At 32.8% G+C, this 27211-nt stretch overlaps 4 protein-coding genes across 6 annotated transcripts in view; all 4 read left to right on the plus strand.

The window, feature by feature from the left end:
• The window catches only part of LOC148600340 (DNA primase small subunit-like), a 39388-nt gene extending 35735 nt beyond the window's left edge, over window positions 1-3653 (plus strand). For both annotated transcript variants that reach the window (XM_088557033.1, XM_088557032.1), the window contains exons 12-13: window positions 1424-1522; window positions 3498-3653. In XM_088557033.1, coding sequence (XP_088413159.1) covers window positions 1424-1522; window positions 3498-3517 — 119 coding nt within the window. In that variant the 3' untranslated portion in view covers window positions 3518-3653. The remainder of the gene's footprint in view (window positions 1-1423; window positions 1523-3497) is intronic.
• A 1058-nt stretch (window positions 3654-4711) lies between these two features.
• LOC148600342 (uncharacterized) lies at window positions 4712-11923 on the plus strand. 2 transcript variants are annotated; one of them, XM_088557725.1, is made up of 3 exons: window positions 4712-5298; window positions 6243-6311; window positions 11633-11923. In XM_088557725.1, exons 1-3 carry the CDS (start codon window positions 4794-4796, stop codon window positions 11695-11697), a joined length of 639 nt encoding a protein of 212 aa, XP_088413851.1. In that variant the 5' UTR covers window positions 4712-4793; the 3' UTR covers window positions 11698-11923. The 2 variants fall into 2 exon arrangements, with proteins under 2 accessions (XP_088413851.1, XP_088413850.1); XM_088557724.1 differs by lacking the exon at window positions 11633-11923 and adding an exon at window positions 8508-9087 and having other exon boundaries at window positions 4801-5298.
• Window positions 11924-12827: 904 nt separating this feature from the next.
• LOC148600343 (uncharacterized) lies at window positions 12828-21379 on the plus strand. The gene is made up of 4 exons (XM_088557726.1): window positions 12828-16191; window positions 17163-17374; window positions 17658-17726; window positions 20810-21379. The coding sequence occupies exons 1-4, from the start codon at window positions 16181-16183 to the stop codon at window positions 21298-21300; spliced, it is 783 nt and encodes a 260-aa protein (XP_088413852.1). The 5' UTR covers window positions 12828-16180; the 3' UTR covers window positions 21301-21379.
• Window positions 21380-24649: 3270 nt separating this feature from the next.
• On the plus strand, window positions 24650-26913 carry LOC148600344 (uncharacterized). The gene is made up of 3 exons (XM_088559060.1): window positions 24650-24991; window positions 25885-25953; window positions 26321-26913. Exons 1-3 carry the CDS (start codon window positions 24703-24705, stop codon window positions 26815-26817), a joined length of 855 nt encoding a protein of 284 aa, XP_088415186.1. The 5' UTR covers window positions 24650-24702; the 3' UTR covers window positions 26818-26913.
• The last annotated feature ends 298 nt before the right edge of the window (window positions 26914-27211 follow it).

The following is a 27211-nucleotide window of genomic DNA, read 5'->3' on the forward strand; positions in this document are numbered from 1 at the left end:
CGGGGTAGACAAACGAGGAAAGGAAAACTATGACCCATTGAATAAATCAGTTTTCATGGTGCAGATGGATACACCATAACGATCCACGAGTTTATGATGACGACTATAAAACTTCTGTAGTGATGACTTCAATGTTGTAGAGTATGGAATTACAAAATATATTGAACATGATCGAGTTTACAGTATTCTGAAATTAGTAATCACCTCGATGGTGTTGGAGTAGCTTATATAGAGTGAGGGAGGTCATGGGTTCAATCCCTGGTAGTCAGCTTCCGCTGGATGTATTGATTTCAGATTTTGTGTGTGACTTTAAGTAGATGGGGCATATGTTGTGCAAGTGATTTTTGTTTCAGTCCTATTTCAACTTCCTGTACAAGTGAGGATTTATTCATGTTTTCTTGAAAGTCTTAATGGAATCGCGTTTTCTGCAATCAAGCTAAATTTTCTAGCATTTTTTTAAACCACTGCCATTCTTGGAGGTATGAAGTAGTCATGGTGTCTGTCAGTTGGAGCTTTTATGCCCCCATTTGCAAAGTGGGGACATGAAGTGATGGGGTATTTTTCCGTCCTTCCGTTGCACAGGGGAACCCATCTCTTATCCGTTACTCCTTCTATACCACCAGGGTTTTAGCTAGGATTTTGAGGGCTTTAGTCACTTTTGCGTAAAGCACAAATAACAAATTATGGGCAGCAGAATTTTGTAAGTAGTCAATTGTATCATAAACTAAAGAAATAAATATGAATAATATTTTTATTTTAAGTTTACAGATACAGATATAACAATAAATAAAATAAATGTTACAACAAAATAACTGTTATTTTCTGTAAGAAAACATGTCTGTTACATGATAAAATAAAAATTATAGAAGAAAATTTATCTGAAATCCTGAATGGAATTTTTTATACACTTTCAAGTTTTAAGTGACGAAAATGATCTAAAATATTTTCATCATTTATGAAGTCCTTTCGTAAGTGGCGAAAATGAAGAGCACTAACTAAATCACTGTATACCACTGAATGGAATTAGATGAAACTTTCACAGAATGTATATTACATGTTCCTCATTGTGCACCTCCTGTTTTAGATTTTGATCCATAACAAAATGGAGGTTAAAAAGTGCATGTTATCCATGTTATCAAATGGGGGAGTATAAAGTTGCACAGTTTTTCTAAATAATTTTTTTTTTTTTGTTATTGTTGTTGTCTGTTTGAATGATTTATATTGTTTTGTTTTATCTTTCTCCTTTTTTGTTGTATTTTTAAGTAAATCACTTTTATTATATTTTTTTTGTATTTTCTTTCTTCTTTTTTTTTCATATGTATCTAAAGTTAATTTTACTAGTTTCTGTTAATCTCAAATCATGTTGAAAGATTGATGATGTAAAAAAAAATCCAAAGAACTTTTGTCTTCTTTTTTTTTCTAGATTATAAGAAGACGTCATTGAATGCCTACATGAATGTATTTGAAAAATTCCTGAAACCTTTGGAAAAATCCTGGTCAGGGAAGAAAATAGAAGAAAGTGGTAGGTAGCTTCTGTCAGGCACAACAAAAACAGTGTATCTGTTTCCTCCTATCCGACATACCCTCTTAATTACTTACATGTCGTACGCTGTAAGCAAAACTAGTACCCCTTGATTTCTTTATTCATCTATTGATCATTCTTAGTGGTAACTCTTTTAAGTCTGTCAGTTTTAATAGGGCATATTATACCGCTGGCCGTTTGTCAACACTTTGTACAAGAACGCCAGAATACTTTAAGCCATTTGAATACAACTTTGGCCTATTCATATTGATGGAAGAAAGATCACATAATTTTAAATTTTATTTCTGAATATATGAATTTTGGACATTTAATATCTTAGTTCAAGGACCTTTTGCATTTAAAAAATGGGGGTGTTTTTTCTGTTTTTGTGCTTTAACTGAAATACGTTTTCAGCAAGTGCTGAAAATCTTTTTATTCTTCGTATTCATGGTCATAGACTCAATTTTGTTTCCTATAACCTGATTTTTGGCACTTTTTTAGGCTGGTTTTTCTGTTTTGAATTCTTAACTGAAATATGCTTCCAGTCAAAACCATGAAATCTCGAGATGTTTTCACAGGCTGTTTTGTTTTCTTTAAAATTCTGATTTCATGTTTTCCAGTCATGGCACTCTTTTCAAAAAGAGGATTGGTTTTCCTGTTTTGTGCCATTACTGAAAAAATCTATAATTCTATGAATTATAAAAGTATGGCAAGCTCCAAGTGTTAATGGCTTTGTAGGTTAAGCAAATATTGTCCCGTCCAAAAATTTACAATGTAGGGACTTAAAAATGCTTTATGTTTGGTATAGCAGCTGACAAGTCTATCATGGGCTCATGGCCCAGCTAAATATTGTAAATCTGTATCTCAAAAAGTATTAAATTATTATTCAAACTTTTCACAGTGATTATATACATGTTGAAGAGGTGCACCTCCTATTTTTTTCCTACTTTTTTAGCATGTTTTGTCATTTTAAAAATTATTTACCTTCATTATTACATTACTGATGATTTATAACCTACTCTGTAGTTAATTAACTTGCTTTGTGTTAATACACATATTGAATACACTTATGTGCTACTGAATATAAATGACGGTGACACAGGTCCAGACATGAATTGTTCTTGTCAGTGCCTGTCCTAAACTTTTAAGCTATTTTGGCTCAAGTATCTTTAAGTATCTTTTGAAAAATAGAACATTTTTTTACCCACATCTTGTACCTGTGCTTTTTTTTCTATATCAGAAGCAAGTTTTCTTTTATTTTCGAGAAATTTCATTGAATTGAACAATTCTGTAAACGTACAGGATGTTCAGGAGTTAAATGAAGTACCCCATGGCATTAAAACTTTACTGGAAAATGAAATGTGGCAAGAAAAAACAGCCATCTCTCTGCCACAAGACATACTTTCGTTTGTAGTAATCAATGTTAAATAACGGCCTCATTTGCATCATATTTTTTACCTTTCTGTCAAGCACACAGATAAATCTGTTGACTAAGTAAAAGTCAATTATGGACTGGATATGAAAATTTCCGGATTTTACCGTAATAAAAATCACAGATGCAGGAGGGTTTTACTGATGCAACGGTGCCTGAGAACCTAGCATGTTTTACTGATGTGGCAGTGCCTGAGAACTTAGCATGTTTTACTGATGCGGCGGTGCCTGAGAACCTAGCATGTTTTACTGATGCGTCGGTGCCTGAGAACCTAGCATGTTTTACTGATGCGGTGGTGCATGTTTTTTTAGCCTTATAAAGTTTGATCTGTTTGATCATTGATTATACTTCAGATATCAATAGTAAAGATTGACATATTAGGAAAAAACAGTTCTATATACATGTTATATGGGAAATGCTAATGCGTAATCACTGTTATCTTACATTGTGTAGTCTTTGAAATTTTTCATGCTACAATTTTCATATGAATGAAAACCTCCAGTGCTTACAGCACTTTGATTTTACAATTATTTTCCCTTCCAGACAAGAAGATGGAGTTTTAAGCAGTCATTGAATGATTCCTTGATGTTACTTATGGTGCAGTTAACAGAAAAAAAAAACAAATATTCTATTTTTAATAAGTATATTGATGGACTTGCTATTTGAAACAAAAGATAAAATAAAAATCTGTGATGTAAATGGTTTTTTTTTCATTCAGTACATTTATTGTATTCTGAAGATGCCCATGATTTAATATTCTGAATATATAATATCAAATCTGTACAACATACCATATCAATCCAAAACACCTATATTACCCAAGGGTTGATTCAGTATATGCTACTTGGCTAAATCTGTATCAAATGCTGTATCATGGTGAGATATATATAAGCACAAGAGTCTGTATAATTAAAATTTGTACAGTATGAATATTTATCGCTATTTTGTTTAAAACCCCTTTGATCTTGCTATAGGGTAATTTTCAATCTCATGCCAGTCGAGTGAGAATGAAAATTATTGCTAGTTTCTATGTCCTCACGTGACGTACAAGCAACAGTGTAGAAATATTTGAGGACCCAAATAACTGTCTGTTTGTTTACTTCGTGTGAAATAATGGCTAATTTGTGGCAAATTTTAAACGCCACTGTCATAGTTAATAGATTTTTTTTCAAATAATGTGTATCACAGCTGCACAACAGACATGATGTCACATACACGTCGCCGAAAAATAGTCCCAAAAGGAAATTTTGCAGCTCGGCGATATCTAACTGTGTGCCCCCTCCCTAATCTAAGATCCTGGATCCACGCCTGAAAACCATGAGAGATTATTGCTTTTTTAATATCAGGAATTCAATGTTTAGCATTATAGAAAATGAATTTCTAATATAAACAAGGCATTTTCAATTGTCTAGTATCATAAACTTCATCTAAGTTTTAAATATGCAATAAAAAAAGTATTGATAACATTTTCGGGAATTTATTTAATTTTTTTTCTAAAATTAAAAAAGTTTTTAGTTTTAAGATATTAACAATTGGATTGTTCGAAAATTGATTTTTAACATTAAAAGGTATGATTTTTCCCACTTAGGCTTGCCATTCAACTAGGTGATTGGAATTCATACTTTCACTTTAGTTTGTCTACCTTAGAAAATTCACTCGCACAAGGAAATGTACAATAACTACACGTGCAAACTTTGTCAGGAATTAAACAGGATTAACGACGTTTCTATTTGTGGATTTCAACGTAAGCTCCGTCAGTTCTTTTTTAATCTAAAACGAAACTACTCTTGATACGATTCTGCATCGAGTTCTTTTGAAATCAATGAAATATAATGTTTCATGGCAGATGACACGCAAGAATTTTTTAATGCTAGTACATCGGTTTTTATTCTGCTTCTGTATTATTTTATTTTTCCCAAACTTGATAAGTTTACTGGACAAGAAAATTTGAAGAAGGAATTGCATTTCAAGAATTTATTTAAAAAAGAAGCAATGCGGTGGCTTCTGCTATTTATATTTTTTTCCAAAGAATTTGTGCCTTTTGAGTGTAAAGTTGAACCTGAAATCAAACAGAAGAGTTTAAGGAATAGTGATAGTGCAATTATTTGGTTACTGACCAGGCAAATGTCGTCTCTCAACACAAAATTTTATAAACTTTGGGAGAAAGTTGACGAAAACCATAAACATGTGATGAAACTTTCCCATGAAAACTTACTTAATAGTTTCAATTTATCTGATTGGAAGAAGAGAGTTGAGACGAATTTAGAAAAGAAACTTGGAAAAGAGATCAGGACTTATAAAAAATCTGTTGATGATATCCTACTGAAACTAGATAATGCAAAAGGTAATATTATAAGTTTTACTGAATATATGTTTGTTTTTTATAGGAATTGTTAGTGGAATAGATATTAATTGACTTTGTGTTTAATATAAAAAAAAATGTTCATGTTGACTGGAATTCTGTTCGTTATTAATTCTAGTAAATGCGCAGTACATGTTCATTGGTCCAATATTTTGAAGTATAAAGCAGTGATATATTTTAGGTATACACAGTGACCGATTATCATATTTATTATACTGATTTTCTACAAATTTTATTACTGTTTTACATAAAATTTGAATTTTGTGAGAAGCGGATTGATAATCGTGTTGTCACGGCTTGGCGGGAGAAAGTTACAGAGTGAAATTACCAATTTTATTTCATATTTCACATGTGAATTTTCGAAAATTATACAGGAAATTAAATAAACGAAAACGATATGTTGCCTGTTGCCATAGCGACCAATTTTCCCGTCAAAATTTCCAAATATTCTGATTGGGATGAAACATGTTTTCTAGAGTAAAAATGACTTGCCGAATCAAGATTTTGGATTTCAAATTCATGTATAGTTGCTATTGCCATGGTAACGGATTTTTCCACCAAAACTACACAATGCTTCATTCAAGGCAAAATATAGTTTCAGGATCAAAAATAATGTGCCGCATAAATTTTGAGGTTTTTATGCAATGTGCTTACGGAAGGTAACTTTGCGTAAACTTAAATTAACTTGTATGATCAAAGGATAACACTAGTTTCTCTGGTCGGATTTAAACTTTACAAAGTAAAATGTTCTTATTAGGGAGCGATATAAATTTTCAATTGTACAAGGAATATTCCTGATAAGACTACTTTAATATATATTTATATGAACTCAAAAATTTGGTGAATTGTTTTTCAGAAAATTAACCAAAGTTTTAATGCGCATATGATCTAGCATAAGAATACTCATAAAACATTATTTATTTTAGGAGGAACAGCGTACACGCACTGGGGAAAAACAAAATGCACAAGTCATAATGCCGAAACGATATATAGTGGTAAGCTTTATGTCAATACATTCCTACAATGTGTGGTTTGTCAGAAGTCGGTTCATTGAGGTACCCATGATTGGTAAGAAGTTGATTAATAGAGGTATACTTAATTGCATAATTGTCCAAAAGTTATTTACAAAACCATGAATGACTGGTCAAAAGTTGGTTTACAGTGGTAGCAAGATAGATCAGAAGATATGCGTGATTGGTCAGAAATTGATCAAAAAAGGTGTGTATGTGTGATATAGTCAGAGGTTGATTAACAGATATATGCTTGAATAGAAAAAAAGTTGATTAACTGAGATATGCTTGATTGGTAAAATTTGATTAACTGAGATATTTGTCAGAAATTGGATAAAAGAATTAAGCCTGATATGTGGAGGATGGTTAATAGTGGTAAACTGTTTAGTCTTGATGTTGATTAACATGAGTAGTTGGTCAATAGTTAAATAATAGAGGTACTTGGCATTTAAATTGTTTGTATACTAAAGCAAAAACATTTTAATGATTTTAGTTTTTTTTTTAAATTTTAGTTCTTTTCCTAAATTTTCATTATAATTGTTAAGTATTACATATGTAATTTCATATATGAATTCCCAACGATGTTAGAACTGTCAAATTTGCGATTCAAATTTTGGTCGTTCCCACCGCGGGACTCGAACTCATATCGCTGTGACATCTATGGCAACACCGCCTGCACAAAGTCCAGCTAGGCTATAAAAAAAATAGCTATAAATTTGACAGTTCTAACATCGTTGGGAATTGTTCAGACCTTTCTATACGTTTACATATCTTCCCTGTATCTATATGATCCGATGGATCAGTGTAGCGAATAGAGTCGTCACATTCCGAGACGTTTGTATAATATTGATTTGTTGTGACATGCATCATTAATTTGATCCTCTATCCTACATAATAACATCTAAATAAACTGTCCCGTACAACCATACATCGTGTACTGAGTTACAGCCCTAGATTAATCCTACGAGGAGGAATGACCCGGCCAGCGAAAGCTATATTTTTTATAACCTAGCTGGCCGAGTGGTCTAGGGCGCTGGATTTTGTGCAGGCGGTGTTGCCAGAGATGTCACAGCGGTTTAAGTTCGAGTCCCGCGGAGGGAACGACCAAAAATTTGCATCGCAAATTTGACAGTTCTAACATCGTTGGGAATTTTTCAGACCTTTCTACACGTTTACATATCTTCCCAGCATCAATATGATCCGATGGAGCAGTGTAGCGAATAGAGTCGTCACATTCCGAGACGTTTGTATATATATTATACTTCTGCCCAAACAAAAACATCAGATGGTATATTATTTGTTAAAAAATGAGACAAAAAATGTAAAAAAAGAACATCAGTATTTTTATTTAGTAAAGGTGCAAAGAAGACACAACAATTGTACAAAGAGGAGTGTAATTTAAACCGGTAACCAGTAAGAGGAAGAGATTGAATCATGATGTATTTTTCAGTTTAACATTAACTAGGATTTGTTTTTCTTCATAACGTTATATAACTTAAATGTGTGAGCTATAAACTTGTTTTGCATGGATCGATGGTTTAAGATAAGAAACCTGTAAGATCCTTACTCTGCATTACTGGTTACCGACTGGGATTTAACAACACTTACTTATGTTATCCATTTAGGTTACCAGTATACCTCTTCAAAGCCAAAAAGTAAAAAAAGTTTACCAATATAGGGACTATTTCTTTCTTTGGACTTGGGATGTTTTTGAAAAAATTAAATGTTCCAAATTGTGAGAAAAAATATTTACTTGTCCTTTGAAAAAAAAATTAAAATAGTGATTCTTTATTTTCCCCACTATTTAACAAAGCAGATTGTCTAATAAAAATTGTGGATATCAGTTGTTGCTGAAATGTAATTAATTTCACTTGCTTGAAGAAAGATCTTATCGGACATCAAATTCATTTTTTCGTATTGCATGCAGTTGAGCAGGGTATACTAGATTTCCTCTCGGGCGATAGTTTTCCCTCATTTGCAGTATGTGTATAATATCAACTCTTCTATTTGAATCTGGAAGTCTAACTGATAAGTAGAAAAGAGATAAAAATATATTCCAAGCGGGTACACAATGTTGAACCAACGTTGAAATTAGGCTGAGATGTTGATCAACATATATTTATAACGATAATTCAAATTGTGTATGAAGATTAGACGCTAAACCCTTTTACTTTTTTATAGGCTTTACGGGAGGGTCGTATTATTATGGTGGCAATGCCGCACCAAATAAGTTATGTTTACCAAATAAACCACAATGGGGTCTATATGACAACAAAATTAACAAGTCGCCTTACATTGGAGCCACTATTATTTACAATTATGATATCAATATCAAACGAACTTTGTTTGACAACAGTTACACTGGATACCGACTAGAATGTGCCGCTTGCCTTTCGACCGGATCGACGACCGTAATGATCCCTGGACGAAAGACGTGTTATGACGGATGGACCAAGGAGTACACTGGATACCTAATGGCTGGCTATCCGGGACATTCATCAGCGTCAGAATACCTATGTCTCGACAAAAATCCAGATTTCCTGAAAAAATCTTCTTCATGGAGCTATGTGTCTTTGCTTTTATCTGTACACTCAAAATGCAATAGCGCCACTCCGTGCCCACCTTATGTTGATGGAAGGGAATTGGTTTGTGTAGTATGTTCCAGATAGAAACCTTAAGGAACACCGACGAAAATCCAATACAAAACTAAATCGAAGACGACAGAAAAACTGATGTAATAAAATTTTTTTTTAAATGTTAATCAGTCTGTTTTTATCAATTAAGATCGACGATCAGAATTGATATAGCAGTCGCCAGAGTCTTTAGATACGTAAAGCCTGTTAGCATCTGCAATTATCTTACACTACCGCAGGAAAATAGTCCCATTGACATACCCCATTAAGTTTAAATGCAGATAGGTAGGTATGTCTAATATATCACATTCTATGCTATAAACGCCAATAAACAAACGCTATAAACAACTTTTACTGCGAACTAAATGTTATCATTGATTTGATTTGTATTAACAACGATCCATTAAAACAGTTGACCTCTAATCTCTTATCAGAACCGGCTTATTTATATGCATTTACCCGTATAAACCAATCGTTCATTATACAATATTCAATATGTCGAAATAACCAAGTTGCCTTCATATGCTTTATTCTTAGATGCACATTAAACTATTTGATGTTTATCTAGAAATATGAACCCTGCGAGATTATAAATAGTCATCGATTACAGAAATGAAATATAAAGAGAAATGCTGAGCATCAATTGGAAGAGCTGTTCTCAGATATGTCATACATGGCCTGGTCGATCCATGTATTTATGAAAAAGGGGCAATGGTTCCGATCAAGAAACATATAAAGAAAGGGGTGCCTGAAAGGGACTACACTCCCTATTCCATGCTATTGTTTGCAGCTCATTTTTGTTGAATTTTTAACAAACGGGTAACATAACTCCAAAACCATCTTGATAAAAGTATATCATTTTTGTAACGGTTACCGCATCGTGACATCGGAAGGTCGGTGTTGACATATAAAATTGAAACTTTGTTTATAGCGATGAATTAAGAATTTCGAATATGCATTTCTCAGTAATAGTTGTCAGTCTGTGATCTCATGATGCTGCTTTTTGTAATACTAGTAATCATTCTTTTTGGCCATGCGTTATTATCATAGAGCTGTAGGTGCTCCAGGGCCTTAAACGTGTATGGCTAGTGTCTCCTTCAGACATAATTGTTGAAATTTTATTCTGAGACTTTGGCGTTTATATTAATGCACATGTCCATGGAACTAGGTGCTCAGAAACTAAGCGCTTTTACATGTCACTTAGGTGTCCATGCGATAACTTGTAGAATTTGAGCTCTGTAGCTTATCAACTGAGAAATGTAACTAGTTTTGAGAAATATTTATCTAAGAACATGCTTTATTTCAATAATTGTGACCTCGGTTTGAATGCTTTGACCGACAGTTTTGAACTGAAGATCTTTAAATTGAATTCCGATTTGAAAATTTAGAAACCGGAAAAGGCCAAGTAGTACTTTGTAGTTCAATTATGCAGTGTATTGGATGTTGTGTTCATTCAACTAGATGTTCCATGTAAAGCAACATCGAACCTAAATATACCTGAACCTGCTACGATGCATCACGAGTTGTGTGTTTATTAAATGTCCTTTTTAATCAGAATGGTGAATTTGGGAAACAAATTAAAGATGTCAATATTAACTATTCACAAGAATAAGCTTGTGTTAAGATACGTTTGAATTCGATCCCCGTACTTTTCTTTTCTCCAATATTTTTTGTAATTTGACGATTATTTGAAACGTAAAAATTCAAACGTTCGATATAAATTGCTTCAGTACATGAGTACCTTGATTTAACTTCCTGTCCTTGTCTGGACCATTCTTTTATGTATGTTACGAACAATTTATTTCATGAACACTCAAGCAATTGCACACGAAGTATACAACAGAAGCAAACATACACAGTTTACATATAGATACAAATAATTAGTTAACGCATAAAGACGTTAAACAATAGAAGCAAAATGAGTGGTTAGCCTACAATAATGACCATACCCTAAGTACATTAAAAAAAATCAGTTATAATGCAATTAGTTCTTTTTTACATTTTACATAATGAAAATGGAAAGGTTAGCCAACACGTCCGAGTTCCAATATTTGAGCATTCCATAAATTTTGTATCGATTTGGATACGATGTATAGTATGGAGGAATAACTTAATTCTCAAGTCTGTGACATAAATATTGGAATTGTTTTGGTCTATGATCTACAGTGACATTTTTAAAACTAGCCTTATGTTAATTACTTTGAATTTATAGGTGTGATACTGCTCTGTCTAATTGAAATGAACCCCTCCGAAGTTTATATGTTTTCCCGCACATAAAAAAATAAATAAAAACAAAAAAAAAACGAACGCAAGGTCTAATTTTAACTAGCCTGTTATACTGCTTTTTTGGAATGTAAATAATCTTAATTTGTAAGTTATTAACGCTACGTGATTTGCACGAAAGACCGGTAGTACCAAGACTTATTTTGCATTTCACAATTGATGCGAGGCATTTTGCAGTTATACCTTGATGTTTCTCAGCTTCAGGTTGTCGTATTGCAGTTCCAAGTTGACATTTCTCAGTTAGAAATGTCAATTTGGGAGTAAGAAATTTCAAGTTGGAACTGAGGAATGTCAACTTGGAAGAAAGAAATGTGAAAGAAGTCATGGTATGATCGGTCTTTCGTAGATACAAAATGTTTACTGTGACTCAGAGACATTTTTATATTATAGAAGTAATGTCCACTACAAGAAAATGGTCTCGGTATATTGCAAATGTCATCGATCTTCATTCTTAAGGTTCTAATGACATATACAATTGTGGTTAAATATACAGTAAGGAAAAAAAAGATTCATATCCAGATAGATACGTCCTACACATTTATCTTGTTTGGACCCCCTTGTGTAGGAGAACGAAAAATGAATTAACTGCTGTAGATTTGTTCTGTCAATACGTTTCATTTTTTTAAATTTCACTAGTAGATTATATAACAATGTATAAATTGTAATATATGTTTTTATTTTAATTTAAAAATAAACGATGTGCAACAGCTGACTATATCATGATAGAATAAATTTAGATTTTTAATGCAGCTATGAACTGAAATCAATCGACAGGACATTTATTTAAAAATGGTAAATTAGTACAGGGGACGCACAACAATAAGTCATATCGTTATAGCGATATAATTGAATTGTTATAACAATGAATTTCGTAAATATTTAAATTAAATTATTGTTGAATTAATATATATTTTGAGATCCAGATTCGATAATATTCTGTCAACATGAAATGCTTATATTATATGGTGATAACAACATATGTTATATATCGAGATTTATCTATACTAAGATAATGATGTAAATATCGAAATAACGATACAATTTTATTTTTTATTCGTCCCTTCTAGGCGGCCATACTATTTAGATGTAAATGAAAAAAAGAAATATTTGCACAACATACATCGGAAAGCATAAAACTGTGTGAAAAGAAATGAAACATGTCTCCGAAATTGTAAGACAATCTATTTTAGTGTAAGATTTTACGTAAAAATTCCTTATGACTAATATCATTAATTTCCCAATTTTATTCCACTTTGATCTTTGCTCAAACTTTTGGCAGCTTGTCCCACACTCTTCACCCCCCGTGCAGGTCCGGGTGTTAAAAGAATAGGCCTGCAGCAGCGCTAAGCTTGTCGTAAAAGGCGACTAAATAGTACTCAGAACCCTAGCCGGGGGCTAGGGCGCTCTGCCCACAGAGCAACTGGGATGTGTGCCCAGGTGGTGGAATGGGGTACCCCTGGCGTGTTACATGCTGGGGTTGTCAGCCTATAATACAGAAAACCTGACCGCAAACCATAGTGGTGCACGGTGTTGGGAAAGATGCCACGTTCCTCGCACGTTAAAGAACCCTTTTGTGGTATTCTCCCGGAGTAGGAACCATAGGGCTCCGCCACAGGAGACTAAATTGCCCGACCCTACCCACCTCTCCCTATTTCCAGTGGCAATCAAAATTTGTCAACCCCCTGTTGTCCTTGTGTCCCATCTCTGTTTCAGTTCATCATCAATTTCATGTTCATCGTCTGAATATAGCTGAAATATTGCTGCTCGGACGTTAAACCCCAACAAACAAACAAACAAACACACTCTTCATTTCCTCAGACTAATCTTTCGTTTCTTTAGAATAAAGCATTTGTTTTTTTCAGTTTCCACCGATTCAAATTTGAATGTCAATTAAAAAATGAAATGATACATGTAACAAGAACAGGTAACTTAAGCCTAAAAAGTCGATACTGATATCACTACTGGAAGCCAGGTGTTACAAAACACGAAATTTACTTGTCTTTCTATTTTCTATGATTTTTTTTACATTTAATTCCACATTGTATTTTAAAGTAAATTAAATATGAATTTTACTCAAACATAACAAACAAACACACGCTTTGACTCCTGATTCCTGCTTAAGATTGAGAATTTTGAAAAAAAGGGTTTTTATTTACAAATAGTACTAATAAATCTCCCTTCAGCAAAATATGCCGGTTTTACTGTCAAATATAAACAAACAGTGTACAATTGACGCCATATCAATCTACCTTTCATTTCCTACAATTGTCTAAAAACGAAAGAATGAGTTACATGAAAAGCCATTAAATGTACTAGAGCGTTCTCAATGTTGTAGTGTGTGTGTTGGATTCCCTGTGTTATTGTGCCTTGTTTTGCTTTTGTTGATTTTTGACGGTTTAAGGCAGTATTTTTTTCGAATTAACTTCAGTTTTACAATTTTTTTTTAAATTGGCAAGTTGAAAGAGTAATCAAGGGAACCAAGGTTATAGCGGTAATCAAAAGAGTGTAATCCAGGGACGAAGACCAGACATGGAAAAAAGACAGGCACAACAAAGAACATAGAGTAACTAAAATCATACATACAAACCTGTAGGGTAAGCGTCCTCTGCTTTTCTAGAAACACCTACCGAGTTGCTCATAAAAAGTCAAGTCCGGGTAGACAAATGAGGAAAGGAAAACAATGACACGTTGAATAGATCAGTTTCATGGCAAGATTCTTATAAGAATAACCGAGGGAACCAAGGTTATAGCTTTAATCAAAAGAATGTAATCTAGGGACAAAGACCAGACATGGAAAACAGACATATACAGCAAAGAACATAAAGCAACCAAAATCATACATATAAAATAACAAAAGCAAATAAGCAACTCGGACTCCACTAGAAACTGGGGGCATGGACCTGGTGAACCTGTAGGGTAAGCGTCCTCAGCTTTTCTAGAAACATCCGCCGATTTGCTCATAAAAAGTCAAGTCCGGGGTAGGTGAAAGAGGAAAGGGTAAGATAAATAGAAGCCAAATAAGGTGTTATTCAACTAAATTTTTCAATACGTTATAAAATATGATATAGATATAAAAAAAAATAGAATTATATAATATGTGAATAGAATTATTTAGTGTACTATAATATGAAGAATAAATGAATATGTTTTAACAAAATCAATTGTTTAACTTGTTGGTGCATTACTAAATAAAAGTTACTTTTCTGCACTCAATTCAATCTCTGCATAAAACTAGAACTCGGTGTAATACCGACTGTAATTATCTTATCTCTGCATTTAAATTACAAATATACCACTGATATGCTATACACATGTTTCAAGGAGTAGTCTTTCATTAGTAGAATAAGAAACAAATACTTAGGAATTTTAAGATTTAAATAAATGTAAATAAAACGTTAAATCCACCATCAGCAGTGTAGAACCAGTTGTTTCTAAATGAAAATAAACAAACAATTATATAGATATTGCAAATTTTGGTATGCCGTACACGTGTTCAAGGAGTAGCCTCTCAACAGCAGCTTTAAACCCAAATACTTCATAAGTTCCGGTTTAAACATAACTATTTATGTATACAAGTAGTGCCCAAAACGTATACAAGTAATAGCCAAAATTTATACCAATACCCAAAGTGTATACAAGTAGTATCTAAAATGTATACAGGAAGTACCCAAAGTGTATACAACAGATACCGTAAATGTATTTAAGAAGTACCCAAAATATATTAAAAATACCCCAATACACAAAATGTAAACATTGGAACCACAAAGACATGATGGATCAAAATCGATATAAAGAAGCTTTATTCAAACTTTCCCCATTGCAGTATAAATATACTACAATGTACGTGTGATTTCCATAATAATCCAATCAATACTTAATAAAATTACAAAATGCAATAGTCTTTATTTTTACGTAAAGACTAATAATATGACATTTCCGCATATCTTGAAAATTCCCTTTTATATCACTTGACGTAAACACTCGTCAATATATTATTCATGAAGTGTTCACGGATGTAATAGTGAAATTCATATTCAAATTAGACCAACGAATAAGGCATAAAATATAAAGTTATAAAAATCATTCAATAATTAAGGAAGTCTTGTCATGCATTCGTATTGTTCCTGTTCCAAGTTTAGAGCAAACATCTGTTATACCACTCTACTTTGTGGTGATCTAACTACATTCCCCATTTCCCATTCTCTACCATATCCCTCACCTCCTTTGCCCCCCCCCAAATTCAGGTATATTGTTTCAATCAATGCTAAAAAAATAAACTGTCAAGATTGATTTTTAAAATAAAGGTGAAAACAAAATTACCGAATCACAAATCGCAGTGAGGGACAATGTAATTTCACTCAAGGATCATCCGTGAAATTAGATGGGAACAGAAGGTTTTTCCACATAAGAATTTGCTAATCTAACGATTATTGCTTATACTGTATAGGCAGAAACATACAATTTAATATAAATAGGACATTTCATAATTTCAACACTAGGTAGTATCAAATAGCGAGATTCAATAGACTACGTTAACTAAATGAATCAAAATGTTTTAATTTCACCTTTTAGCAAATATTTCAAAACATAGTATCCATATAAAAACACACTGGTCTCTCTATCGCGCAGGAAGGTTTTCAACTTCATTAACCGATTTTTTTCGTGCTGTCAGTAAAAAATGTGCTTAGGTTAGGCGACGTGCCTTATTAGTTTTCCCGAAAAGGCCATATTGCATACTATTTTCGGTAGAAATTTCCGATATTGAAAATTAATGGAAGAATTATAATAGATTTTTGCATTTTGTTGCAACATGTTTCTTTAATTTTTTTTACGATTTTCCTTTCAAATCAGTTGACTTGGATGAATGTCTACACATCTTAAAAGGGACACGCGCGTTTACGATCGTCGTTGTGAAAGTATTATTCATACTGGACTAGAATGTTTTCAGTGTAAGTATAAACTTTGTTTAATTGTAGTTTTATAGCTAAGAATCATGCAAATCTTATGATATGTGATACAACCAAAAAAGGCTAAAATTCTAATTTTTGTCATCAATTTGCCGTATGTGTTTATACGATGAAATGTGTAATCTGTCTGTTCTTTGGAGATAATTTACATAAAAAATTCAATAGTTTCTAGTGTATTTCAGTGTCATTTACATAGTTAGTTCCCTTACTTTTAAATTGTGCAATACTTTCTATATATATTTTATCTCTTAAGAACAAGGGTTAAAAGGAAAGTTATATGTTACTTTCTGTTAACTTCAACATTACAAAATATCAAACATAAAAATATGTAGGCTTTCAAACCATGAATCACATTTTGCATAATTTTTATCTGGCATGGTACATAATTTATGATGCATTATCCCTTTCCCAATTAACAGTACTCAATCTTTTGTTAGTTAATACAGTAGATCTCTACAGAAACCGGAATAATTCATTAACCTGTGAAACACAGACACATTTAAATCTATTTACATCATTTTTAATTCATTTTAATTTATTTGAATATGTTATTTTGGTTATTTGTTCTTTGTTGTGTATATAAATTTGCCATATCTTAACAATAATGTCAGTACTTTAGGGTAATTTACAAATGCCATCGAAACGAAACGATGTAAATCGAAGCAAATTAAAACGAAACTAAGCGAACAGATTTATTCCGTGGCGTTTATATATTTCTTGTTGTTTTGTTTTCGTTCCGTTTCAGTTCCTTTCCATTTCGTTTTGCAGTGGAAGGGTACCCCAGATCCAGGATATTTAATGACCGTAAGATCTCAGAATAGTCAATCCATATAAATATATATATTTCCGAGAAACATAATTTTGGAAAGTGCGATGGCATATATGACTCATAAAGCGACTTTGATTTGGTCCTTCACTTTACATTGTATTTCCTTTTTTTATATAATGTTTAGAAATACAACAATGAAGTGTCTTTCCATTTTGATGTTTTTGTTTGCGTCACGTGAATGCAGAACAGAAAGTGCCACCAATCAGAGGTTTTTGAGGAGTGCGTATGGTCCACCGGAATGGTCTTTGCACCAGAAAATAGCAAACCTTGATGAAAAACTACACCAACTTAAACATTCGATGGAATTGATTCACCACAAACTTCATGACTTAAAAGGTACAATAGCTATTGTGCTGGTTATGATATTGTGATGAGATTATAGTTTTGTATTCAGTTGTTTGAGTTATTTAAAATTGAATTTCCAAACTATTTTGGTAAGTCAAGGAACATATATTGTGAAACGCAACACATTCCTAAAAATGATTTTTATTGTAAATAACTGCAATTGATTCTATAGGTCAAAATAATGATTAAAACCATTGATAGGACAACTCCTAAATGGCTTAGTACTATGATAGTAATCTCAGCATAATTAAATGTGTATCATTTATTATTTCAGGAGGGACATCATACACCCACTGGGGCAGAACAAGATGCACGGGCGTTAATGCTGAAACTATATACAGCGGTAAGGTATTAAGTTGACTTCGACGCCATGAACTTTAAGTTAGAGATCATTTATATGATTAGGAAGTTACATATTGTTCTACAAAGATACCAATTCACAGTTGCACTAAACATTTTATTCTAAAGAAAGCATTATAAAGGAGAACGGCCGGTCTTTTGGCAGGATTGTACAGTAAATGCGCCATCAGATATTGTCGAGAAGGTGTGCTGAACTTTTTTTGAATTGCAAAATGGATTATATTACCCAAACGTTTGGTTTATAGAGGTTTCATATTATTCAGGATTCACTTTAGAGATGTTTTTAGATAAGTTCGCTTTACACAGGTTTTACTGGTTTACAATAAGTCATTAATTATTGATTCATCAAATGAAGATTTTAAAATAAATTATTTGTTTAGTGGTTTTTATGAATATAATGCACCGGAATATAAAACGACAAAATTATAAATTGATGGAAGGCTGACTTCAAGCTCTTTTGTAGTATCAATGTCGTACGCATTGATTGTGGTCACGTCGCTGACAATATGGAGTTAAAGGTACATCATGATCTTAAAGAAAAAATGTATAGTTTTTGTATGACTTACTAAAGGAAAACTCCAGATTCTTTACATTAGATAAGCTCATATTCCTTCTCATACTAGAATCAATCGCTTTTTTTATGTAACTTACAAACAGTGCCATGCCAGTAGTTTTTGATAGACATGCCCACATTTAAAACATTGTAGCCGTTCGTAGCAAAGTTCGGCCTTGACCATTGATGTGTCGAAACTGTAAAATTTGAAAAAAAATATAGTACCGGCCAATGCGGATTTTATTCCACACAACGAAACTTTCAGCATGTCTTTTTAGGGGTCTAATAGGGTGGGGGGCTTTTATCCAGAGGGCTTTGGTCCGGGGTGGGTGGGGCTATTTTCGGGGGAGGGGAGCTTTTGTCCTGATTCCTTCTCATACAAAAGAAACCTTTGTCATGCATTTGTACACATCTTAAAATATTCTGACACACTTAAAATTTTAGCTAAAACTGCTGATGGAATCCTTTCCGTTTGTATGCCTCGATGATTTATAGACCACGTTTTGTTACACTACTCAATGAATTATCTCTCAAATCTACAATTCTTAGTTCAAGAGATTTGAATTTTTTAAAGACTATAAACCTTGGCTATTATAATCCAAAAGTAAAACGTTTCATCCGTGTCTTATAAATCACACTTAAATAATTCAGTGAATATTCAAATAGGACAACATATGCAACATTCTATCGAAGATTTCTTGAACTCGTGGATCGTTATGGTGTATCCATCAGCACCATGAAAACTGATTTATTCAACGGGTCATAGTTTTCCTTTCCTCGTTTGTCTACCCCGGACTTGACTTTTTATGAGCAACTCGGCGGGTGTTTCTAGAAAAGCAGAGGACGCTTACCCTACCGGTGCACCTGGTCCATGCTCCCAACTTTTTAGTGGAGTCTGAGTTGCTCATTGACTTTTGTTACTTTGTGTGTATGATTTTAGTTACTTTATGTTCTTTGTTGTGTATGTCTGTTTTCCATGTCTGGCTTTTGTCCCTGGATTACATAATTTTGATTACCGCTATAACCTTGGTTCCCTTGACTACTCTTGCAAACTAAACAAAACATATCGAACAGATTAATACAATATTTTTAGCACGTAAAACACCGGGGCTTCATTCCTTGCATTTAAATAAATTAAGACAAAATGTTTATGTTTTTATATTTATGAAGAAAAAAAACAGGGCGTCATCATAAAACGGAAAACTTTATAACTTCGGACCACAAAACGTTTGTACGACAATTTCTTTCTTTTATTAAGATTCGTTTTTAACCCAAGAGCCTCTATGGTGAAAGCATTTTTATCTGTGTATAATCCCTTGAGATGCTGAGGACATAGTAAAATCGATTAGACTAAAAAAAGAGCCAATTATAGTTGTGAAACGGTTTTTGTCTCTTTACTCCATTTGTTTTGGACATAGTACCAACAAAAACACTAATATTTAAAGAAATTTGTAAATATTGCATCTGTTATCTTGAATATTGCGATTGGATTCCTGTCATAATACCGTTTGGATGCCGCAATTTTCAATGTGAATAGACTCATTCATGTTGAATCATGGATGATCATGCGGTTGACAAACTACTTCCGCAAGGCATGGCTTCAGGTAGACAAAATTTCACACTAGTGTATATTGTCCATGTACAGGAAGGAATATATTCACTTAATGATGGTCTCTCAGAAAACGATATGCATTTTTTCCCAGATTTTGTATCATTTGAATTTTAAGCATTTGAAATTAATGCTACTGTTTTTATCTAGAAATCATTACGTGACAAATTGGACTATTTAGCAAGCACTCCACAGTATTGTAGAACTGCCTAATTTTAGTCTTGTAATCTGATGTTTTGTAACATTTATCACTTTAAAAATTGTCAAGCATCTGTAAATCTAAATGTCTAGAAATAACTCAAGCCAATACCTTCAAGATGCAGTAAAAATTTTCTGAAAAAAAAATACCCACAGCAAATAGGGTTACCATAGAAACTGTGCAAAAATATGCGAAAATTTTCAAAAAAAAGTTCATAAAATCAGGTTTAAAAATATCAAATTTCTCGCAAAATATCTTTAATTTTTATTTCATGCCCTGAAACTATCTAAACTTTTTCCATCGAAAACCCCTTCCTCATATGAGCATCGCCGGTTAGATTTTGAGCTGTTTTACTTTGTAATCCACTTATTAAATTTAGCATAGTAAAATTTACTTACTTTTACCTTCACAATGAAGTCAAATTGTGATTGCAAAATACTTCTAAAAGTCCCCTTTTTCAGAAAATGTTATATCAACAATAGTCTTCATCTGTAGTCACTATAGCAACCACCGGTTTCCATTAATGTCATTTTCATCCCTATTCAAAAGTGCGAAACTAAACTGAACTGTGGAGTGCTGGGTTACTTCAAAATAAATAGTAATTCTTGGGTGACATGTATGATATCATAATAATAGTAATATGGGTTCTATTTATAAACACGTAATTCTTGTTTATATTTGATTGTTATTACTGCTGTGTTTTAGGCTTTATAGGAGGATCATATCATTTTGGTGGCTCTGGTGCTGCACCAAATAAATTATGCCTACCAAACCAACCACAATGGGGTATTTATGACAACAAGGTGAACAACATGCCATACATTGGAGCAACCATGATCGACAACTATGACATCGACATTAAAGGGACTCTCTTTGATAAGATAAACTCGTATTACCGATTAGAATGTGCTGCCTGCCTTACAAAGAGATCAACAACTGTCATGATTCCAGGACGGAAGGAGTGTTACTTTGGATGGAAAAAAGAGTATACTGGGTACCTATTGGCGGGTCACCCTACACATAAAGCAGCTTCAGAGTACATCTGTATTGATCAGAATCCTGATTTCCTGAAAAAGTCGCCATCAGCGAATTTCAAATCATTCCTTTATGCTGTTTACTCCAAATGTAATGGCGCCACCCCTTGTCCACCTTATGTCGAAGGAAGGGAAATGGTATGCGTGGTGTGTTCTAAATAGGACTATTGACAGGGACTATAACCAAGAATGTTAATGGATGAATATATATTTACACTGATAAAAGTGTTTTTATTTGGTGTTTGGTGTGTTTTCTTTGCATTGTTTTTGTCTTAGAAAAAAACTTTTTATCCAGCTAAGCCTGATCGACTATATATCGTGAAACTTTTGGGCCACTTTCATTATTTTTGCGATTTTTGCAATAAGACATGTAATGTGAACATCAATTCGTGTTTAAATTTTAGGCGAAGTATTTAACGATTAGGGGAACGATTGTGAATTATTACTGCTTCCCAGTAAATTGTAAAAAAAAAAACATGAAAAATGTTTTTGAGTATGCTTTGACTTTAACTCATGACTTCGCCTTTATAACATGAAATTAAAATAGACATATTCAAATTGTTATAAAAATAAATCAAATGTAGTCGGTCCACAAATATCGAATAAATAGAAAGATAGGTCTTTCCATAGTATTATACCTTTTTGAACTTGTTCATTGAGGTATTTATTTCTCTATTTCTACTCTTTTCTTTACTTTTCTTTGTAATCCATTGTCCCAATTCCATCAGTCTTATCTTATAAAGATTGAGTTGAATTAAATAAAGACTGAAAATAATTAAAACCTTAAATAAAGGCGCGTCACTACATATCATATGAAAATATATATATAGTTTTGCCCAACATCTTCGTTGGTAATTTTGATTATTCTGTCGAAAAAGTTACAACATTGTTGCTCACTAACCTTGACATATTTCGTTTACAGTCAAGCAGCAACACAATCTGTTATATATTACCAGTATCTTTACGATTAAGCAGTAACACAATATGTTGTCTACTATCAATCTGTTCACAATCAAGCATGAAACAGTCTGTTATCTGTTACCAATAAGTTCACGATTAAGCAGGAAAACAATCTGTTATCAGTTACCAATTTGTTCACGATCAAACAGCAACACAATTTGTTATCAATTACCAATAGTTTGTTTAGTATGCTTACTCCGGACTTTTATGAGCAACTCAGCGGGTGTTTCTACAAAAGCAGAGGACGCTTACCCTACCGGTGCCCCTGGTCCATGCTCCAAATTTTATTAGTGGAGTCCGAGTTGCTTATTTGCTTTTGTTACTTTGTATGTATGATTTTAGTTACTTTATGTTCTTCGTTGTATGTGTCTGTTTTCCATGTCTGGTCTTTGTCCCTGGATTACATTCTTTAGATTACCGCTATAACCTTGAGTCCCTTGATTTTTCTTTCAAGAGGATAAGAATTTAAACATTTGATTGAAAGCATTTAATGTGTTCTGCTTTTCACCAGGCATTCACACAATTGGCGTCAGTATAATGATTTAATTTAGTCCAAATGGTGGAATAGAAACATATCTGATTTTATAAAGTACTTGGTATAACTCATGTAGAATTTCACAGAATATAAATATTTTGTGTAGCTAAGGTCATGCTGTCCCTACTCATTTGCTTGCAACATGAACAAAAGTCTTAAATATTCCTTAGAAAAATCACAGGAAACTACTAGAAGGCGAGCGATCTTACTGATATAAAACATATATAATAAAATAAAACAAATAAACAGAAAAAAACAAACAAATTAACATAACTAGAGCCAGTATCACTCTATAACAAAAGTTTTTCAGGGATAAAATTCCTAATGCTCAAAACCAATAGACAATTATATTAATTGTATTTAAATTATGTCCTTTAGTTTCTGGGGAAATAGTTTTTAAAAGTTGTATCATTAAAAATAGCCCCCCCCCCCACCCCACCCCCAAAAAAAGAAAGAAAAAGAAAACATTGTAAAAGGGTATTCTCCTATACATGTATTTGGCAGGCGTGTTCTTTGATGGATCAAAAATTCCAACATCAGCTATAATAACTCCAGCACAAAAACTTGACCAAAAATAGATCTTATCATGCTGAACACTACTTACAGTTCATGTCAGAATTTAGCTGAACATTAAGGTTTTTGAGATGCATGCATGACCCTTATCGTTTATTTTTAGCAACGGCCACCATGTTTTCCGACGGATAAAAAATTTCGACATCAGTTTTATTCACTATACCGTAAGATACATTCATTGCAAGTTTTGTTGTAATTGGTTGAGTAGTTTCAAAAGGATAATTTAAAAAATAGCGAAAAAACATCAAAAAGGGCAATAACGCCAACATGGTTTACCAGATTAACACAAACATTTCACCAAATATAGATCTCATCAGACTTAACACTTTTCACCACGTCAAAATTTGAAAACCGATCGAAAAACATCTGAATGACCCATACGTTGCATTTTGGTAATGGGGGCCAGGTTTTTTTTAACGGATCAAAAATCCCCACATCAGTTCTTTGCAGAATACCCGAAAAAAAAAACCCATTTATTTTAGGTTTATTTCTTATTGATTTAGTAGTTTCAGGGGAGAAGAGCTTGGTCTTGTCTTTGTCCCTGGATTGCATTCTTTTGATTACCACTATAACCTTGGTTCCCATGATTACTCTTAAAGTAATAACATTAAAAATAGCCAGAAAAAAAAACGTTGCAAAAGAGTAATTACTCCAAAATTTCTTAACAGATTAACACAAAAAAATGACCAATAAAAATCTTTTTTAACACTTCTACCTCAGTCAGAATTTGGGTATATCTAACTGTTTTGAAGATACGTGCGAACAACTTCTGTTTGGTCCCTATGTCGTATTTTAGTAATAGTTGCAATTTTTTTCGGTGGATAAAAAATCCCCACATCCGTCCTATGCACAATACCCTAAGGAGCAGTTTTACCAAGCTTGACCATGATTGTACCAGCAATTTTAAAGGAGAAGAGTCTTAAAAATTGTTAACGACGACGACGGACGATTTAACTTTGGTGTCCTCGAAAAGTAACTTGACACCAGGTGTACATCATATTGTGAAATTTATCAGGGCAAGTCAGACTGCTCACAACACGCATTAGCCAACACATTTATAGTAGCATCTGTGGAAGGAGGTTAGCTGTCTAGACAACGATATCATGCTTACATTGACAACCTATTTTTAAAAGTGTTAAACGACATGAAGGTCTTTTCTAAATCGACTAACACGATTTCAGTGATATTGAACAAAACAATTAAAGGATAGAGCAATGAACACCAAACTAACACCCTGGTACACCTTTAAAATTAACTTTAATCCAAACACCTTTCATTTTTTGTCAATAAATTTGGTTCTTGATTAACTATTAATCGAGACCAAATCACTTAAACAAACACGTTGGTATTAATGGCATTCGATGAAAAAAATATATCAAGTTTTAGATTCTTGGAACAATTGATGAAATAAATGAACGGCGTGGCAGATGTTTTGGAGAACTGTATCATTTAAATGCCGCACATGGTATGGCTAATACTGTTTAGAAAACAGCACCATGAAGTGGATTTTTCTCGTTTTCCTGTTTTCTAAATATTTTTGTGCTTTAAAATGTCAAACTAAAATGAAGAACAGGCAAGAGGGTGTGTTGTCATGGTTACTAGCACAACAAATATCTTCCTTAGACAAGCGACTGAATGAACAGTCAAAAAATATAAACAATCTACGTCAAAGACTTACTAACTCTGAAAAGAAGACGAACATTGATATTGAACATGCAATGCAAATTTCTAAACGGAATGCAAAAGAGTTTCGCAGGATTCGAAACTATCTAAAGAAAATGGAAGGTTAGAAAATACTTCTTAGTTCTAAACTTTTGTTATTTTTAACTTGTGATTTATAACAGTTATTAGTGAAAAGCTTCGTTAATGTGGTCAGATAAATATTTTTGCACTTATTAATTTCCTGAATACAATGTATTAGATAAATGATAACGTTTCACAGGGTACACACCTATGTATAATGTTGTTTTCGGTTCAGTTACAGTCTGCTCGCTGGTATAAGAGTTTTTTGGTCGTTCATTAAAGACCCCATTGGAGGGCTTGATCTTGCAATCCGGTTGGATTGTTATCTTTTTTTTTTTGGACATATTTTCATATCCATTTTCGTCATAGAAATATACGTTACTTTACGTATATCATATTTTTTCTATATTTAATTTCTTTGTAAAAAAAACAACATTAAATGTGTTTGTCACCAATTTCGTTGATTTACAAATTAATGTTTAATTTGCGTTTCGTATTCTTCCCATTCTTAATTCCATGATTAAAGAAAAAACAACAACACCTTTGGTAACACAGTTAGATCGTATTTAAAGTTTTTTTGGGACAAAAGTATGAATATTTCACCACTTTGGCATCGATAAAAGTTAATCAAACACATGTTATGATACTTGTTTTCGTTTTCTTTATTGGTTGTTATATTCCTTTTTTATCAAGGATGGCTCGTGCATTTATTTCACCGTCATAATGAAAATATCATAAAATGAATAGTACCCATATAAAATATTCTTACAAGATCTCCTCACACACACACACACACACATACACACACACACACACTTTACTTCATTCGTAAAAGGTATGGACCACTGTTTCATGTATAAGCTTCACAATTCTTTTTTTCAATGTCGTAAATATAAAATTTAATGGACACCCACCATTTTTTTTTAATCTTTCAGGTGGAACAGTGTATGAACATTGGGGTAGAACCAATTGTACAAGCCAGAATGCTGAGACCATTTACACGGGTACTTTATATTCACAGAAAAAAAATATTTATTTAGTGATGGAGTTCGCAATGTCCTAAACCAGTTAATTTAACAGGAAAAGTTTTTAAAAAAAATAAAATCTTTGTTTAGGAAATTACACTTTTTGCTTCCCAAAAGTAAGAGAATTATGCACATGTAAACTTGAAAGGCCTATTCAAACATAATAACTTAATAATTAGGCATCTAATTTTTCCGTGCATTTTACACTTTATATCAAGAGATTATATTTTGTTTTTGAAAATCAAATTTCGCTTTGATATCAATTAATTTTGTTCATCGAATCTATCAATTATTTTCGTCATAAAAATATTGATAAAATAAAACATTAATAGTTGTTATGTTCAAGGTTACATGGGAGGTTCATACTACAAAGGAGGCACTGGTGGTGCACCTAACAAACTGTGTCTACCATCAGAACCCCAATGGGGAGTCGATGATAATAGAGTTAATAAATCGCCTCATATCGGAGCGACATTAATGGATAATTACGACATCAATATCAAAAACACCCTTTTTGATCAAAAGTATAGCTATTACCGGATAGAATGTGCTGTCTGCCTTACAACATCAAAAAGATCTATTTCGTTGATGATTCCTGGGAGAAAAGACTGCTACAATGGATGGCACAAAGAATACTCTGGATACCTTATGGCCGGTTATCCAAGTCACTCAGCAGCATCAGATTATCTCTGCCTTGACGGAAATCCAGATTTTCTACATAGAATCCCATCTTGGAGCTACAAGTCAATTATTTATTCGGTGTACTCAAAATGCAATGGTGCTACATCATGTCCTCCCTATGTAGAAGGAAAGGAAATGGTATGTGTGGTATGTTCAAAATAGATAAAGACAAAGACAACTAATAGAGACATAGGTGTCAAGGAATATATGATGTTCAGCAAAACAACGTCAAATTCAAAATAAAAACATCATATATAGCTTCTTTCCTTCTTTTTTCACCTCTTCTTGAAAAAAGAAAATGATAAAGACAAAACAATTTTTATAGAACAAACAAAGTATGACATGTTATGAAAAATAAAACAAAAAATAAAAACAATAAGCGAAAAACATGGTAGCATTATACAGTTGCAATATACTGTATAAGTTTTATTATTATTTTATGATATACCGGTATATATAATGAAGAAAAAAAATGATATGAGTTTACTAAATTGAAATAAATACAAGTGATGAAAAGAATATTGTACTCATATGTTGTATTTTTGAAAAAAAAATT

Source organism: Perna viridis, chromosome 13, assembly GCF_037379345.1.
Source record: "Perna viridis isolate PV_CMFRI_1.1 ecotype Kerala chromosome 13, ASM3737934v1, whole genome shotgun sequence".
Lineage (NCBI taxonomy): Eukaryota > Metazoa > Mollusca > Bivalvia > Mytilida > Mytilidae > Perna > Perna viridis.

Bases quoted from the DNA above. Each gene is read 5' to 3' on its own strand.
- LOC148600343 (XM_088557726.1), top strand. The intron at 17,375-17,657 runs GTACAATAGCTA...TTATTATTTCAG, and splicing joins CAAACTTCATGACTTAAAAG to GAGGGACATCATACACCCAC. The intron at 17,727-20,809 runs GTAAGGTATTAA...GCTGTGTTTTAG, and splicing joins TGCTGAAACTATATACAGCG to GCTTTATAGGAGGATCATAT.
- LOC148600342 (XM_088557724.1), top strand. From the start codon at position 4,947: ATGCGGTGGCTTCTGCTATTTATATTTTTTTCCAAAGAATTTGTGCCT. The intron at 5,299-6,242 runs GTAATATTATAA...TATTTATTTTAG, and splicing joins GAAACTAGATAATGCAAAAG to GAGGAACAGCGTACACGCAC. The intron at 6,312-8,507 runs GTAAGCTTTATG...ACTTTTTTATAG, and splicing joins TGCCGAAACGATATATAGTG to GCTTTACGGGAGGGTCGTAT.
- LOC148600344 (XM_088559060.1), top strand. From the start codon at position 24,703: ATGAAGTGGATTTTTCTCGTTTTCCTGTTTTCTAAATATTTTTGTGCT. The intron at 24,992-25,884 runs GTTAGAAAATAC...TTAATCTTTCAG, and splicing joins CTATCTAAAGAAAATGGAAG to GTGGAACAGTGTATGAACAT. The intron at 25,954-26,320 runs GTACTTTATATT...GTTATGTTCAAG, and splicing joins TGCTGAGACCATTTACACGG to GTTACATGGGAGGTTCATAC.